This window comes from Nycticebus coucang, chromosome 2, assembly GCF_027406575.1.
Source record: "Nycticebus coucang isolate mNycCou1 chromosome 2, mNycCou1.pri, whole genome shotgun sequence".
Classification (NCBI taxonomy): Eukaryota; Metazoa; Chordata; class Mammalia; order Primates; family Lorisidae; genus Nycticebus; species Nycticebus coucang.
Window position 1 is genome coordinate 166,587,950 of NC_069781.1, and position 16,537 is coordinate 166,604,486.

The window sequence follows — 16,537 nt, forward strand, 5'->3', positions numbered from 1 at the left end:
GGGCTGGGTTCGAACCTGCCACCTCTGGTATATGGGGCCAGCGCCCTATTCCTTTGAGCCACAGGCACTGCCCTGCTGCCTTGGTTTTTAAAATTGAAATATTGGGCGGCGCCTGTGGCTCAGTCGGTAGGGCGCCGGCCCCATATACCGAGGGTGGCGGGTTCAAACCTGGCCCCGGCCAAAACTGCAACCAAAAAATAGCCGGGCGTTGTGGCGGACGCCTGTAGTCCCAGCTACTCGGGAGGCTGAGGCAAGAGAATTGCTTAAGCCCAGGAGTTGGAGGTTGCTGTGAGCTGTGTAATGCCACGGCACTCTACCGAGGGCCATAAAGTGAGACTCTGTCTCTACAAAAAAAATAAATAAATAAAAATAAATAAAATTGAAATATTGATAGTAACTATCTGAAAAGATTATTGTGAGGAATAAATGAACCAATATGTATATAGTGCTTCTTTCTGCCTGGCATATATAGTAAATGCTCTGTAATATTATTATTATAAATAATGGTGTTGTAGAGATCTTTATATATAACTCATTTTTAGACCTGTATTTTAAGATTCTTCATATTTTACTCAGTGGCTTTCTAGGTTTTGTGAGTTTGTGGTCCTATCTGAGCATCTGAGATTCCCTGAGCACTAATGTGTTATTTGTCTTAGGATGAATTTAAAGAAAAACCAAGTCAAAGGGCACGGTTGTATATAATTTGACATACAGAAGATTTTTTTTTTTTTTTTTTGAGACAAAGCCTCAAGTACAGTGCTGTGGCATCACGGCTCACAGCAACCTCCAACTCCTGGGCTTAAGTGATTCTTCTGCCTCTGCCTCCCAGGTATTTGGGACTAAAGGTGCCCGCCACAATGCCCAGCTATTTTTTGGTTGCAGCCATCATTGTTGTTTGGTGGGCCCAGGCTGGATTCGAACCCTCCAGCTCAGATGTATGTGGCTGGCGCCTTAGCCGCTTGAGCCACAGGTGCCGAGTCATACAGATTTTGATTTTGATTTTTGTTAAATCTTTCTTTTTTCTTTTATGATATTTCCCACACTTTTTGTGTTTAGGAAGCCCGTCACCATACCAGAAACTGATCTTTTGATCAGTTAAGTGAGGAGAGGCCTCACCTAATAGAAATGCAAAATCATGGTATCTCCTGGTCACTTGTACTTTTACCCGGATTCCTCAGCATCTGAATTCCTGAAGCCTAGGCTTTTCTAGAATCCAGGTCTGAGGGCAAGAACTTGTCAGAAGTGGGTTCAACTCATAAAATCATTTTCCAGTCTAATTAGGCTTTAGGGTTACTTCCCTTCTTGGAACTTAGGTTCTAGAATCAGGCTTTTTTTTCTTTTGAGACAGAGTCTTACTATTTATCCTCGGTAGAGTGCGATGATGTCACAGCTCACAGCAACCTCAAACTCTTGGGCTTAAGTGATTCTCTTGCCTCAGCTTCCCAAGTAGCTGGGACTACCTGCGTCCGCCACAACGCCCGGCTATTTTTTTGTTGCTGGTGTCATTGTTGTTTTTTAGCTGGTCTGGACTAGGTTCAAACCTGCCAGTCTCGGTGTATGAGGCTGGTACCCTGATTCATAGCTCATACCACTGAACTATGGGCTCTGCCTAGAATCAGGCTTTTGACAGAGCTGGGATATACTGAGAGGGAGTCTCCTTGTGTAGGGGTGGCACTGGGTACAGCTTGGTTCAAGGGACATAAATTGGGAGACCAATTAGGTCATAATTAGAGAAAATAAAAATAAAGGTCTGAATCCAGGCAGGGTAAGGTTTTGGCAGGGTAGGAGAATTAAGTTAGTCCTGAAATTGAGACATGAGAGGGGTCCTCTTTGTTGGTTAGGAGTCTCATAAAGAAGTTATAGCTGTGGTAGGCTAGACAAGTAAAGTCCCATCGTAGAATGGAAGGCCCAGGAAGTCTCCATATAACCAACACTGGGTGGAAGCTGCAAGCTGGTGGTCTATGGGCCAGACTTGGCCCACAAATAGATCTGTTTGGCCTGTATTATAGTGTTCTAAATAATTTTGAATTAGTTGCCAACATTTGAAAATCAGGACCTATCCTTTTGCTTGAGAAAGCAAAAGTTTGGTAACCTTGGACCTGCCTGAGTACATTCAGCTGGGTTTGAGTAGAGATTGCTCCCTTCAGATGGAGTTTATAAGGCCAGGGTTGGACAACTAAGTTCATGAACTCTGGCCAGGTGCAATGGCTCATGCCTATAGCACTCTGGGAGGTTGAGGTGGGTGGATTGCGTGAGCACGGGAGTTCCAGACCATTCCGAAAAAGAGTGAGACTCCATCCCTAAAATAGCTGAGGATTGTGGTGGGTGCCTGTAGTCCCAGCTATTCAGGAGGCTGAAGCAAAAGGATCACTTGAGCTCAGGAGTTTGAGGTTGCTGAGCTATGATGCCACTGCACTTTACTGAGGGAGACAAAGTAAGACTCTCAAAAAAAAGTTGCGAACTCATTCTAGAAAAAGGGCTACATATTTCACTGATGAATGTCACTAAGGTCATCTTTGAAGTACTCCCCCTAGCCATCTGGTTACTGTAGTGATACTCAGCAATGAAGTATGTATCCCTTTTTCTAGGATGAGTTTGCAAACTTAATTGTCAAACCCTGGTACAATGACAGCTCTAATGGCAATTCTAGAGAAAGAGTTTCAAAATTGCTTCGAAGGGTGGATTAGGTGCTGGCATCAGTGCAGTGCTCCCAAAGGGAGTACATTGAAGTTGACCATAGTGATATTTAGCAATGAAGTAATGTGGCACATTTTCTAGGATGAGTTTGTGAACTTAATTGTCTAACTTTGTATACTCTCCAGTCCACTATAGTCCTCTACTTTCTTTTGTTTTATACTCAAGCTTTCTTGCCTTTGCTCATTACTTTCTTGGCCCCTGAAGGCATTTCTGTGTCAGATCCCACCTTTTTGGCTACACCACACCCCATTCCTAGCTTGTACTGGGAGGGTGTCCCAGCAGCTTTTTGGGGATTTCAGGTGGTCTTAGCTATTGATTTTCCTAGAGCTGTTCTCAGCTGGAGGGGAATTTGTTCCTCAGGAGACATTGGCAATGTCTGGAGACATTTTGGTTGTCACAACTCTTGGGAGGGGGTGCTGCTGGCTTTTATTGGGTAGAGGCTAGAGGTAATGTTGAATATAATACTAATTACAGGATAGCCCTACAGAGTAATCTGGCCCAAAATGTCAATAATGCTGAGATTGAGAAACTCTTCCTAAAGGAACACTGTGTGTGTTCTCAGGTTTGGAATCTTCTGTGGTGGGGTGGGGCCTCAGACTGGTGACTGAACTCAGTAAACTTAGGAACTCTTACTCACTTATGGAACCATAGGCGGAAAATTTTGGTTATTGAGGTACATAGAGTCTCATCTTTGGCTAGGTGACTAGCAGTGTTCTCCATAATCTTGGTGCCCAGTATTTTTTTTTTTCCAAACTCTTTTTTTTTTTTTTAATTAAATCTTAGTTGTGTACATTAATGCAATCATGGGGCATCATGTACAATTTGAAATATTTTCATCAAATTGGTTAACATAGCCTTCCTGGCATTTTCTTAGTTATTGTGTTAAGACATTTATATTCTGGGGCGGCGCCTGTGGCTCAATCGGTAAGGCACCGGCCCCATATACTGAGGGTGGCGGGTTCAAACCCGGCCCCGGCTGAACTGCAACCAAAAAATAGCTGGGCGTTGTGGCGGGCGCCTAGTTCCAGCTACTCGGGAGGCTGAGGCAAGAGAATCGCTTTAAGCCCAGGAGTTGGAGGTTGCTGTGAGCTGTGTGATGCCACAGCACTCTACCGAGGGCCATAAAGTGAGACCCTGTCTCTACCAAAAAATAAATAAATAAATAAATAAATAAAGACATTTATATTCTACATTTAGTAAGTTTCACAGGTACCCTTGTAAGATGCACCGTAGGTGTGGTCCCACCAATTACCCTCCTTCCACCAATCCTCCCCCCTCCCCTGGTGCCCAGTATTTTAAGCATACTTGACTTGACAGCAGAAGGGTGATGTTTTTGGCTTGAGTGTTGTTAGTACATTTGTTTGTCTTTGTAGGCTTTGACCTAGGGATCTTACTTGTTTTGTAGGATCACACACATCCTACAAAAAGTAAGGGAAAGTATTTGTAGTTGACTTGAAGATTTCAACATGAAAGAGGTTCAGTGTTGACACAGTTGGCATCGAAGCCCAGAGCTTGCTCACAGCCAGGACTCCATTCCCCCTGAGAGTTTGGTGAGGCTGACAAGGAGGAGGAGGAAACAGACTTCCAAGGGTGAGACTAGAGTGAAGAAACAATGTATAACGATCCCTGAACATCTTTCCATTGTTTCTTGTCTTAGACTCAGGGCCTGTCAGGGTTCCAGTAGAAATGATATTTTCCTCTATTTGGTCATTTACTGGCCATGGACAGACAGCTTTCATGTTGTGAGAGTCACAGGCCTAAGGAGGACTGGGTCTTGATCTTAGTTGCAGAGACTGTAACGCTATGTACAATTCAAATGTCTTCATACTAGGACTAAATGTGTTTGTGTAATTGAAAACAAGGAATGCTTTCTGAAAAGGCTCATACATTACATATTTATACACATCCCAGGTGGTAGCTGCTGATTGTGGGATCTCCATTTGTTTGGAAGGATTCACCTCCCCTGCACTGTGACTGTTGGAGAGCATTCCTAATAGACTTGCAGTTGGTTCCCCCTCATTCTTTTTTTCCTCTTCCTTTTTGTGTTATTATTGTTTACATTTGTGCTCCTCTGTCCTGGAACATCCTTCGTAATACCCAGAGTGTTTATGAAAGAAGATCCTTCCCTGCTCCCCTCCCCTTGCCTGTGCAAAAAGGGAGCCATGACTATCAGCACAGCTGGGACTACAACTTGAGGTTGCCAGACCATCTCCTTATTAGAAGAGAGTATGAGAGGTGTGGTTCTGTCAGAGGACACATACATACATGTATTATTCAGTATTAGTTTGTGTTTTAAACAACAGATAACCCCATGCTTAAAGTTTATTTTTCTCACATGTTAAAAATAGGCAGTGTGGGCTGAACGGCTTCAGTTCTTCAGGGAGCCAGGTTAATTCCTTCTGTTTTACTGCTCTGCCATCCTCAGCATGTGACTTCTAGCCCATGGTCTATTCAGCTCCACTGACTATTCAAGCTCCACTGACTATTCAAGCTCCACTGTGGGGTCTGGATAGTGGCTAATAGGAAGGACAAAGAAGGGCACACCCCACTTTTTTTTTTTTTTTGTAGAGACAGAGTCTCACTGTACCGCCCTCAGGTAGAGTGCCGTGGCGTCACAGGACTCACAGCAACCTCCAGCTCTTGGGCTTACGCGATTCTCCTGCCTCAGCCTCCCGAGCAGCTGGGACTACAGGCACCCACCACAACGCCAGCTATTTTTTTGTTGCAGTTTGGCCAGGGCTGGGTTTGAACCCACCACCCTCGGTATATGGGGCCAGCGCCCTACTCAGTGAGCCACAGGTGCTGCCAAAGCACACCCCACCTTTTAAAGATACTTCCTGATGTCTCACATGGAACTTTTTTTTTTTAGAGACAGAGTCTCACTTTATCACCCTCAGTAGAGTGCTGTGGTGTCACAGCTCACAGCAACCTCCAGCTCTTGGGCTTAGGCAATTCTCTTGCCTCAGACTCCTGAGTAGCTGGGACTATAGGGGCTGGCCACAATGCCCAGCTATTTTTTTATTGTTGTTGCAGTTTGGCCAGGGCCAGGTTCGAACCCGTCACCCTTGGTATATGGGGCTGGTGCCCTACTGACTGAGCCACAGGTGCCACCTGAAACTGTTTTTTTTTATGAGGCAGAATTTCACTGGTTTGCTCTGGGTAGAGTGCTATGGCATCATAGCTCACAAGTAACTCTTGGGATCAAGCGATCCTCTTGCCTCAGCCTCCTAAGTAGCAGGGACTACAGGCACTTGCCACAATGCCTGGCTAGTTTTTCTGTTTTTAGCAGAGATGGTATCTTACTCTTGCTCAGTCTGGTCTTGAACTCCTGAGTTCAGGCAATCCACCTGCCTCTGCTTCCCGGAGGGCTGGATTACAGGTATGAGCCACTGTACCTGGCCTTGTTTTCTTAATTAGAGTCAGGAATACAATCATGGGACTTGGCTTCTGCTTGGAAGACTGTTTTGGGAGCTCTCTGTTCTCTGGCAAGGCTGAGAGTAGAGTGAGGCAAGAGAGGCACCTGGGGCCAGCATTTAAGGACGCTTAGGTTCTGCATGTGATCCCCTGAGAGTGAGTGCCTTCTTAAAATTTGTACACTAGGCACTTACTAGTTTCAGCCTGACCCTGTTTTTGCTTTCTGAATTACAGCAGAACCTCCATAGTTGATCATCTTCCTACATTGACCACCTCCTTAAGTTGACCTAATTTTCATAGACTGGATACGCACCACATGTACTAAGGCCTCGTTCCTTGTGTTGGCTGCCTCTGTATGTTGACCAGGTTGTCACAGTCCCTTAGGTGATCAACTTACGGAGGTTCTACTATATTTTTATTTTTATCTAGAAAGAAGCATGGTAAATCAGTCCAAGTATGTAAGGGTACACAACGGGAAAAGTCTTTAGTCTTCCTAAAAGCAACTACTCTGACTAGGTGGTTTTGTATCCTTCCTGCTGGTCTTTGAAATGGGCTCTGTAGGGACTTCCAGGAGAGCTGCCTTCATTCGTGAGTTTAGCAAGTAGTCATTGAATTGCCACTGTGTGTAATATTTACTTGTGTGTAGAGAGGACCAAGCTTGCAAGAACTTCGTGGCAGAATGTGGGGAAGGAGAAGGAGCAGCAGTGAGGACTGTCTGTCTGTCCCCATACTGGGGCTACAAAATAAGCATGGTGAACACAGCCAGCATTTTACCAGAAAGTCTCTTTTTCCTGGGCGTAAGCCATCCTCCTGCCTTAGCCTCAAGTAGCTGGGACTACAGGCCTGCATCCCCTGCCGGGAGGGCGTGCCCCCACCCGCAGCACCAGCTTCTGTCAGCCTCTTTCTCAGAGTTGCCTTCCTCTCACTTCCGCTGCTTTTTATGGTCCTGCTTCTTTCCTCTGCTCATTTGTGGTTTCTGTTACTAAGGTCCCATACGCGACTTTTGCCTTCTGACTCTTTTTTTTTTTTTTTGAGACAGAGCCTCAAGCTGTTGCCCTGGGTAGAGTACTATGGCATCACAGGTCACAGCAACCTCCAACTCCTGGGCTTAAGCAATTCTCTTGCCTTAGCCTCCCGGCGGCTATTTTTTTTTTCCTGGCAGCTGTTTTTTGGTTGTAGTTGTTGTTGTTTGGCAGGCCCAGGCTTGATTTGAACCTGCCAGCTTTGGTGTATATGGCTGGTGCCTTAGCCGCTTGAGCTACAGGCGCCGAGCCGGCTTCTGACTTTTTTTTTTTTTGTAGAGACAGAGTCTCACTTTATGGCCCTCAGTAGAGTGCCGTGGCCTCACACAGCTCACAGCAACCTCCAACTCCTGGGCTTAAGGCGATTCTCTTGCCTCAGCCTCCCGAGTAGCTGGGACTACAGGCACCCGCCACAACGCCCGGCTATTTTTTTTTTTTTGGTTGCACTTTGGCCGGGGCCGGGCTTGAACCCGCCACCCTCGGTATATGGGGCTGGCGCCTTACCGACTGAGCCATAGGCGCTGCCCCGGCTTCTGACTTTTTGCCTGCTAATGTTAGATTTTCAGTTTCTTGGTTTTCCCATTCTTTGTTCCTGGGACACGCAATCTGACAGGCTCAGCTTGGGTTCAGTGCGTGGCTCAATCAGCCATAGTAGGGAACAGGAAGCAATTCCCAAGAAGGCACTGGGCAAGTACCTCAAAATATGGTTAATGCATTGCCCCAGAGTCTGTGGATTAGGTAATCCTTATGTTAGCTGATATGGGCTTAGCCCCACATAGTATTTTAACCACTCTCTTCTAGATTCCCACCAGCCTCATGATTGACTAGTAAGCACCTGTGTAATTCCCCAGCATACTGAGTGAAAACCGTTCAGTGCCATCAAGGCTATGTTGCCTGTTTATTTCCACATGCTGGGCCTAGGCACTTCTTTCCTATTAACATCCAGCGTTCTGACAACGTGCCTTGCCTCAGGTAATTGGCAGCTAAGTGAAAGTCATCACCACCTTGAGTCTACCCAGGTTCATCATTTCTCCTCTTTTCTTTCTTTCTTTCTTTTTTTTTTTTTTTTTTACTGAATCCAAATATTTCCCCTTTGCAAAAAGGGGAGAGCTACTCGAGACAGATGTCCACATAACCGTAGCATTAGACACTAAGCTGTGATGTAGAGTGCAGATGCTCTGGGGTTCGGGGAAGAGAGCTCAAAGAGGGGCTGGATGGTATATTTGGGGAAGATTTTACAGAGGAAGTTGGGGCTCAGCAAGATTTTGAAAGTGGGAGTTGTTGTTGGCTATGGCAGGAAGAGGAGGGGAGGACTTTTTGTTTTTTTTGTTTTTTGAGACAGAGTCTCTCTCTGTTGCATCAGCTAGAGTACAATGGCATCACCTTGAGATGCATATAAAAGTTCTATTTTTGGAGGGTAGAGGCAGTACTTAGAGGTATCATTGTGTTCCTTCTTGTGTCATCCCTATGGATTAGAGCTATCCTTGTTTAGCAGGACCCTTTATTTTTTTTTTTTTTAGCAGGACCCTTTATACATGGCCCAAACATCAACTAAGGTGTGTGAAGAGCTGCAGCTTAATGCTAGCAGTGCTGATGTGAGCCTGGATAACACTGAAGTGGGCTTAGTTCTCCATGGACCACACTGAGAATTGGAAGGTTTGAATAGAATGAGGGTAGGAGTGATGAGTGGGCTTGGGAATGGTGGGTAGTTAGCCTTTTTCAGCCTCAGTTTCCTCATCTGAGAGGAAATGAGAATAGGAATGTCTATATAGTAAATTAACCATCCAAGGGACTGTTATAAGCTAACCAACATACAGAGGTGGTCAACATAAGGAACTGGGCCTACTGTACTGATACATACATGTGGTGTATGTTCAGTCTACGAAGATTAGGTCAGTTTAAGGAAATGATCAATGTAGGAAGGTGGTCAGCCATGGAGGTTTTGCAGTATTTTGAGCTTGTGAGAATTGGTTGAGAGGATGTGTTAAATTGTCAGCCATATAACAAGTTTTTAATTTTATACTTACATGCAAAACATTGTCTAATTTTTTTTTCATTGTCTTAATTTTTTAAATGACCTGTCATCTGCATTCAAATTTACCTTGTTTATTGATGGGTCTCTCTTGTTCCCACTGTAATGTGGCTGTGGACAGACAGGTTTTGTGCCTCTTGTGGTTTGGAACCTTGGGAGTCTAAGTGGGGAAGAACGAGGAAAGTCAACCATTCCTGGGCCTGGGGGCTTTCGGAATGTATGGATATGTGTTCACTGAAGCTTGGGTCATAACTGGGTCAGAAAAGCAATCTGTGGGGTAGAGTGGCTCCTATTTGTGGTCTGTGACTGCTAGGCAGTGAGTAGGAAGACTATGCCCTCTTTGAGTGGGAACAGAAATGGGTGGTTATTTTGCAGCCTTTGTATCTTTGAAAGTCAACTGTGGTGGGACATTCATGTGTGCTCTCAGCTGGAGCAGGTGCAGAGTGTTCCCCCACGTGCTTTTTCTTGTGGTTCTCATAGCTCCATTGGCCCCTTTGCCTTAGGCAGGAAGGGCAGAAGTGATGCTCTCTAGGGCTTGGCCCTCTGTGTTCTCTCAGTTCAAGCTTGCCAGTGATTTTATGGTTTTTCTCCTAGGTCTGCTGACATTTGTGAACTGTGCCTATGTCAAGTGGGGCACACGTGTGCAGGACACGTTCACTTACGCCAAGGTTCTGGCGCTCATTGCCATCATTGTCATGGGCCTTGTTAAACTGTGCCAGGGTAAGAGGGGCCCAAGGCGGGAAGGAGGGTGGATGTCTCCAGGAGTTCCTATGGATTCCTTGAGGAGGACATGGGGACTCTGTTAGCTTGACTAATCAGCTTTTTCTGTATATATACTAGCATGTGACAGTGAGTGCAAGAGATGAGAATAAAGTTCTTCCTGGGCTTTTTGGGCCAGGCTGGCTTGGCCAGGTGGACATTAGTCACCTCTTCCCTCAGGGCTGCTTTCCTGGAGGCTGGGAGCATTACAGGAAGCCAGCCAAAAGGCTAGGAGCTCATAATTAGGTCAAAAAAGTAATCTACCGGGATAGAGTGGTTCCTGTTTATGTTCTGTGACTACCAGGCAGCCAGTAGGAAGACTGGGCTCTCCTTGAGTGGGAATGGAAATCAATGGTTATTTTGTAGCCTTTACTTTTCATCTGGATTTGTGTTCAGTATTCCCTCCCAAAGTCAGCTCTCAGCAAATATTAAAATATTGTGAAATTGGTGCTGTCTTTCCTGCATGTTGGCTTTAGAAAGTGTTTCATTCCTGGATCAGAGCCAACTAGCAGTGAGGGTAACAGGGCTACCAAGATGTCTTGAATCCTTACAAGTGTCCTGAGGTGTCTTTTTTTTCAGAGTTTTACTCAGGAGGCAGTGGTATGACCACAGTGCATAGCAACCTCAAACTCATGGGTTCAAGTGATCCTCTTGTCTCAGCCTCCTGAGTAGCTAGGACTACAGGGGCCCACCATAACAATGGGCTAGTTTTATTTATTTATTTATTTTATTTTTTTATTTTTTTTTGGCCGGGGGCTGGGTTTGAACCCACCACCTCCGGCATATGGGACCGGCGCCCTACCCGCTGAGCCACAGGCGCCGCCCTATTTATTTTTTTTTTGAGACAGAGTCTCACTATGTCACCCTTGGTAGAGTGCTGTGGCATCACAGCTCACAGCAACCTCAAACTTTTGGGCTCAAGTGATTCTCTTACCTCAGCCTCCCAAGTAGCTGGACTACAGACACTTGCCACAACTCCTGGCTATTTTTTTTTTTTTTTGTAGAGACAGAGTCTGACCTTATCGCCCTCGGTAGAGTGCCATGGCGTCTCAGCTCACAGCAACCTCCAACTCCAGGGCTAAGGCAATTCTCTTGCCTCAGCCTCCCCAGTAGCTGGGACTACAGGCACTTGCCACAATGCCCAGCTGTTTTTTTGTTGCAGTTTGGCCGGGGCCGGGTTTGAACCTGCCACCCTCGGTATATGGGGCCGGCACCCCACCCACTGAGCCACAGGTGCTGCCCATCCTGGCTATTTTTTTTTTTTTTTTTTTTTGGTTTTTTGGCTGGGGCTGGGTTTGAACCCACCACCTCCGGCATATGGGACCCGCGCCCTACTCCTTGAGCCACAGGCGCCGCCCATCCTGGCTATTTTTTTAGAGAGAGGTCTCACTCTGGCTCAGGCTGGTTTTGAACTCATGAGCTCAGGCAATCCATCCGCCTTGGTCTCCCAAGGGCTAGGATTACAGGCGTGAGGCACTGTGCCCAGCTGGTGGAGAGAGACAAGGTCTCGCTCCTGCTTAGGCTGGTCTCGAACTCCTGAGCTCAGGCAATCCCACCCACCTTGGTCTCCCAGAGTGCTGGGATTAAAAGCATGAGCCACCATGTCTAGCCCTGAGGTATCTTCAACTAAGGATATATCAATCATTTCACAACCTAGTTCCCTAGGCCATCAATCCCCAAATGTGCCTGTGTTTGTAGTCACCAGGAGAGCTGAGGTCCTCATCTCAGACCTATTGGATCACATTCTGGTTGGTTTGGTGCCTTAAAACTTGTGCTTTTAAGTAATGCCCTCAATGATTCTTAGACAGCTGATCCAGCACCTTTGTGCGCTTATACTGAGTCAGTGCAGCTAGCCACCTGGGTGTTTCTGGAGGCTCAGAAGCATATTGGGGTCAAATCGGGTTGTTGAGCATCTTCCCTGCAAGATTTGTGCTTAGGGAAGCACTGCTGTGTGTGATGACAAACACCCCTGGAGGATGGGGTCTCTTATTTTCCCTTCTCTTGCTGTACACCCAGCCCTTTTTGCCACAAGAAGAGCTGGGTCTAGGCTTTCTTTAGGGCAGTGGGTCTCAACCTTCCTAATTGCCGCGTCGCTACAAATGGATAAAAGGGGTCACGATCCACAGGTTGAGAATCGCTGCTCTAGGGTGTGTTAATAGGCTTCCTTAGAAGTCTGGGTCTTGTTAAAAACCCCAGTGTGTCCAGAAGAGCTCTGTTCTGGATAGCTAAATGCTACCCCTGGGCTTTTAGATCTGTAGTCCCCAGAGACCTCGAAGGAGTACAACAGGTGCCTGTGCGTGGGCTGGCTCCCTGAAGGGAGAGATGGCCTAGGCCTAGCCCAAGCACAGTGAAAGCTAAGAAAACCCCAGATCTCCTATAGAGATTTCCTGCCTATGAAACCCCGGCCACTGCAGGTAGAGCAGAAATGTACCCTCCATGAGACTGATAAATCCATTTGACCACATTGTATTCAGTGGACTGGGCACAGAAAGTTCTAATTATCAATGAAAGAGATATGGTTCCACAGAAAGTTCTACTTATCAATGAAAAAGGACTGCTTTATGTGCAATGGGGTTCTTTATAAAATAGGAAGAAGAGCTATGGCCGGCTGTGAGATCACTTGCAGGAAATGGAAATTCCTTAAGGGTTTGGAAAAAGTGTTGTCACTTCAGAGGGCAAGCAGGAATGCCTTTGTTTTTCTGAGATTTTCCAGTTTTATTAAAAGAATAGGAACTTTCTAGAAGAAGTAGGTGGGATGGTAAAGTTTAAGGAGCTGGTGGTTGTTGATCCTTCGGTATTAAATTATGTTTTTTTTTCTTCCCCTTGCCCTCTTGTTTTTTTCTTTCTTCTCTTGTCCCTCCCTGTCTTCCTCCCTCTTTCTCCTTTTTTCCATCTTCCTTCTCTTTCTTACTCTCCCTCCCCATTCTTCCTCTTCTCCTTATACCTTTCATCCCTCCTCCCCACTTCTCCTTTGACCTGTTACTTCTCCCTGAACCCCCCACTTGCCTTTGCCTCCACAGGACACTCTGAGCACTTTCAGAACGCCTTTGAGGGTTCCTCCTGGAATGTGGGAAACCTCTCTCTTTCCCTCTACTCTGCCCTCTTCTCTTACTCAGGTTGGGACACCCTTAATTTTGTAACAGAAGAAATCAAAAACCCAGAAAGGTAAAGGTGGGATCACATTCTTACTCCCCAGCCTGGCTGGAACTCCTGCTGATAGTGGGCATGCTCACCCTCTTCCTTCTTCCTCTGCCTGTCATACTTTCTTCTCCCAAGTCCCCCTTCTCCAGCTAAGAGGGGCTGAGGGGGAGGATGGAGTGAATGAAAGTAGGGTCCTTAGGATTCTTCCTAGAGGGGAGGTGGGGAACAGCAGACCCAGCTGGGGCTAACGTGTTAGGACCTTGCACCCTGGTGCTGAGGCTGCAGCTTGCAGAGTCAGAATTTATTCTGACCGGCTGGGTCTCTAGCCTGGCCTCTAGTCCCCCAGGGGACACTATTCCTTGCATTTGTCCTGAGGTCATAGGTGGAGGAGGATTATGAAACCCTGTGGGCCCATTGACCCTACTGTGAGAAGATCAAATACTGATCATGACCTGTCTTCACAGAGAAAGGTGTTTTTCTCTCTCTCTCAATAGCCCAGGGCATTGCATACACGCCCACCCTAAGCCACAGGGAAAGATGAGTCTGCCTCAAAGATCTAGAGGCCAGTGAACTGTTAAATGTTAGGAAAGTTCCCATGAGACTTGATGAACTTTTATCCCAAGGAGAGGTTGATTCCAGGTTGTCCTATATCACTTGTCTTGACAGAAATTTGCCTTTGGCCATTGGGATTTCTATGCCAGTTGTGACACTCATCTACATCCTGACCAATGTGGCCTATTACACAGTGCTGAGCATTTCAGATGTCCTTAACAGTGATGCTGTGGCTGTGGTGAGTCTTTTGGGATCCCTATTTGGTTGTCATCTCATGATAGTCAGCCCCCATGAAGGGCCCAGTTTTTCTGTAGCCCCTGCAGCTCTGCAGTATGAGGTTATATGTCCAGACCAGAGGGTGGGCTTCTCAGCAGTGACTGCATTTTTCCTGAGATCATAGATGCAGGAGGAAACACTGTCCTGTGTTGAGTTTCCCTTCTGTGCTGTATCCCTAGACATTTGCTGACCAGACATTTGGCATGTTCAGCTGGACCATTCCCATTGCCGTTGCCCTGTCCTGCTTTGGGGGCCTCAATGCATCTATCTTTGCTTCATCAAGGTATTGTACCTCTACATCACTGATGATGGACTGTGATACTGAATTCTCTGGGATTCTAGGTATAAGAGCTCCTTTCCCCTTTCTTCCTTTCATGGGCGTACAGGGCGTGTGTGTGTTTGTATGTGTGTGTGTGTGTGTGTACACATATGTGTATGTGTCTATGTGCTTGCCTTTGTGTAAACATTTGTGTGCTGGAAACTCATATGTCTGTCTGAAGAGAGGACAGATTGATAAAGGGTATAGGGGAGGAAGATAGTACCTTGGAGTAGTTAACCTGGCAGGTACCAGATTCCAGGCTCCTTGTGGGTTATGCTGCAGCCCCAGCTCAGGGAAGATATATGGAAGGTTCAAATAGATGTTTGGCTGCTCTTCTTTAATTAATTAATTTTTTGAGACAGAGTCTCATTATGTCACCCTCAGTAGAGTGCCGCGGTGTCATAGCTCACAGCAACCTCAAACTCTCTGGGCTTTAGAGAATCTCTTGCCTCAGCTTCCCAAATAGCTGGGACTACAGGCACCCGCCACAACATCTGGCTAAGCTCTTCTTTATTTTTATTATTATTTTTTTTGAGATAGAGTCTTACTTTGTCACAGTGGGTAGAGTACCATGGTGTCCTAGCTTATGGCGAACTCAAACTCTTGGGCTAAGGGCAATGCGTGGTGGCTCACGCCTGTAATTCTTTTTCTTTTTCTTTTTTGCAGTTTTTGGCGGGGCTTGGTTTGAACCCTCCACCTCCAGTATACTGGGCTGGCTGGCGCCCTACTCCTTTGAGCCATAGGCGCCACCCTTCTTGTTTTTTTTTTTTTCTGAGACAGAGTCTCACTGTGTCATCCTTGGTAGAGTGCCATGGCGTCACAGCTCACAGCAACCTTAAACTCTTGGGTTTAAGCGATTCTTTTGTAGCTGGGATTATAGGCTCCTGCCACAACGCCTGGCTATTTTCTTTTTCTTGTTGCAGTTTTTGGGCCGGGGTTGGGTTTGAACCCAGTACCTCCAGCATGTGGGGCTGGTGCCCTACTCGTTGAGCCACAGGCACCACCCTACCCGGCTATTTTCTTTTTTTTTTTTTTTTAGAGACAGAGTCTCACTTTATTGCCCTTGGTAGAGTACCATGGTGTTACAGCTCATAGCAACCTCCAACTTCTGGGCTAGGCAATTCTCTTGTTGCCTCAGCCTCCCAAGTAGCTGGGACTACAGGTGCCTGCCACAACTCCCAGCTATTTTTTGTTGCAGTTTGGCCCGAGCTGGATTGGAACCTGTAACTTAGGATATGGGGCCAGCGCCCTCCCCATTGAGCCACAGGTGCCGCCCAACCAGGCTATTTTATTGGTTGCAGTTGTCATTGTTGCTTAGCAGGCCCAGGCCAGGCTCAAACCCACCAGCCTCAGTGTATGTGGCTGGTGTCCTATTCACTGAGCTATGGGCACCACCGCATGCCTGTAATTCTAGCACTCTGGGAGGCCGAGGTAGATGGATTGCTAGAGCTGAGGAATTTCAGACCAGCCTGATTGAGAGCGGGACCCTGTCTCTAAAAATAGCCACATGTTGTGGCGTGTGCCTGTAGTCCTAGCTACTTGGGAGGTAAGGCAAGAGGATTGTTTGAGCCCCAAGAGTTTGAGGTTGCTGTGAGCTATGATGCCATAGCACTCTACCGAAGGTGACAAAATGAGACTCTGTCTCAAAAAAATAAAAAACAAACAAAACTCTTGTGCTCAAAAGATCCTCTTGTCTTAGCCTCTTGAGTAGCTGGGACTATAGGCACCCACCACAATGCCCAGTGAGGTTTTCCTATTTTTAGTAGAGAAGGGGGTCTTGCTTTGCTTAGGCTGGTCTCAAACGCCTGAGCTCAGGTCATCCACCTGCCTTGGCCTCCCAGAGTGCTAGGATTATAGGCATGAAGTAAAGCCACTGTGCCTGGCCAGCTGGTTATTTTTTCTTTAAAAAGCCATTGTGGGGGGACAGCGCCTGTAGCTCAAAGGAGTAGGGTGCCAGTCCCATATGCCAGAGGTGGCAGGTTCAAACCCAGCCCTGGCCAAAAACTGCAAACAAATGAACAAACAAAAGCCATTGTGGGGCCAGATGTGGTGGCTCATGCCTGTAATCCCAGCTATCTGGGAGGCTGAGGCAAGAGAATCACTTGAACCGAAGAGTTTGAGGTTGCTACGAGCTAAGATGCCATGGCACTCTACCAAAGGTGACCAAGTGAGACTCTGTCTCAAAAAAAAAAGGCCATTGTGAGCTGAGCACAGTGTCTCATGCCTATAATCTTAGCACACTGGGAGGCTGAGGTGGGTGGATTGCCTGAGCTCAAGAGTTCAAGGCCAGCCTGAGCAAGAGCAAAACCCCTTATCTACTAAAAA

At 46.6% G+C, this 16,537-nt stretch overlaps 1 protein-coding gene across 4 annotated transcripts in view; it reads left to right on the forward strand.

Moving 5' to 3' along the window:
- Positions 1-16,537, forward strand: part of SLC7A6 (solute carrier family 7 member 6) — a 44,259-nt gene that overhangs the window by 19,101 nt on the left and 8,621 nt on the right. For all 4 annotated transcript variants that reach the window (XM_053605125.1, XM_053605151.1, XM_053605134.1 and 1 more), the window contains exons 5-8: positions 9,760-9,885; positions 12,945-13,089; positions 13,732-13,855; positions 14,073-14,176. In XM_053605125.1, the coding sequence (XP_053461100.1) occupies positions 9,760-9,885; positions 12,945-13,089; positions 13,732-13,855; positions 14,073-14,176 (499 nt within the window). The remainder of the gene's footprint in view (positions 1-9,759; positions 9,886-12,944; positions 13,090-13,731; positions 13,856-14,072; positions 14,177-16,537) is intronic.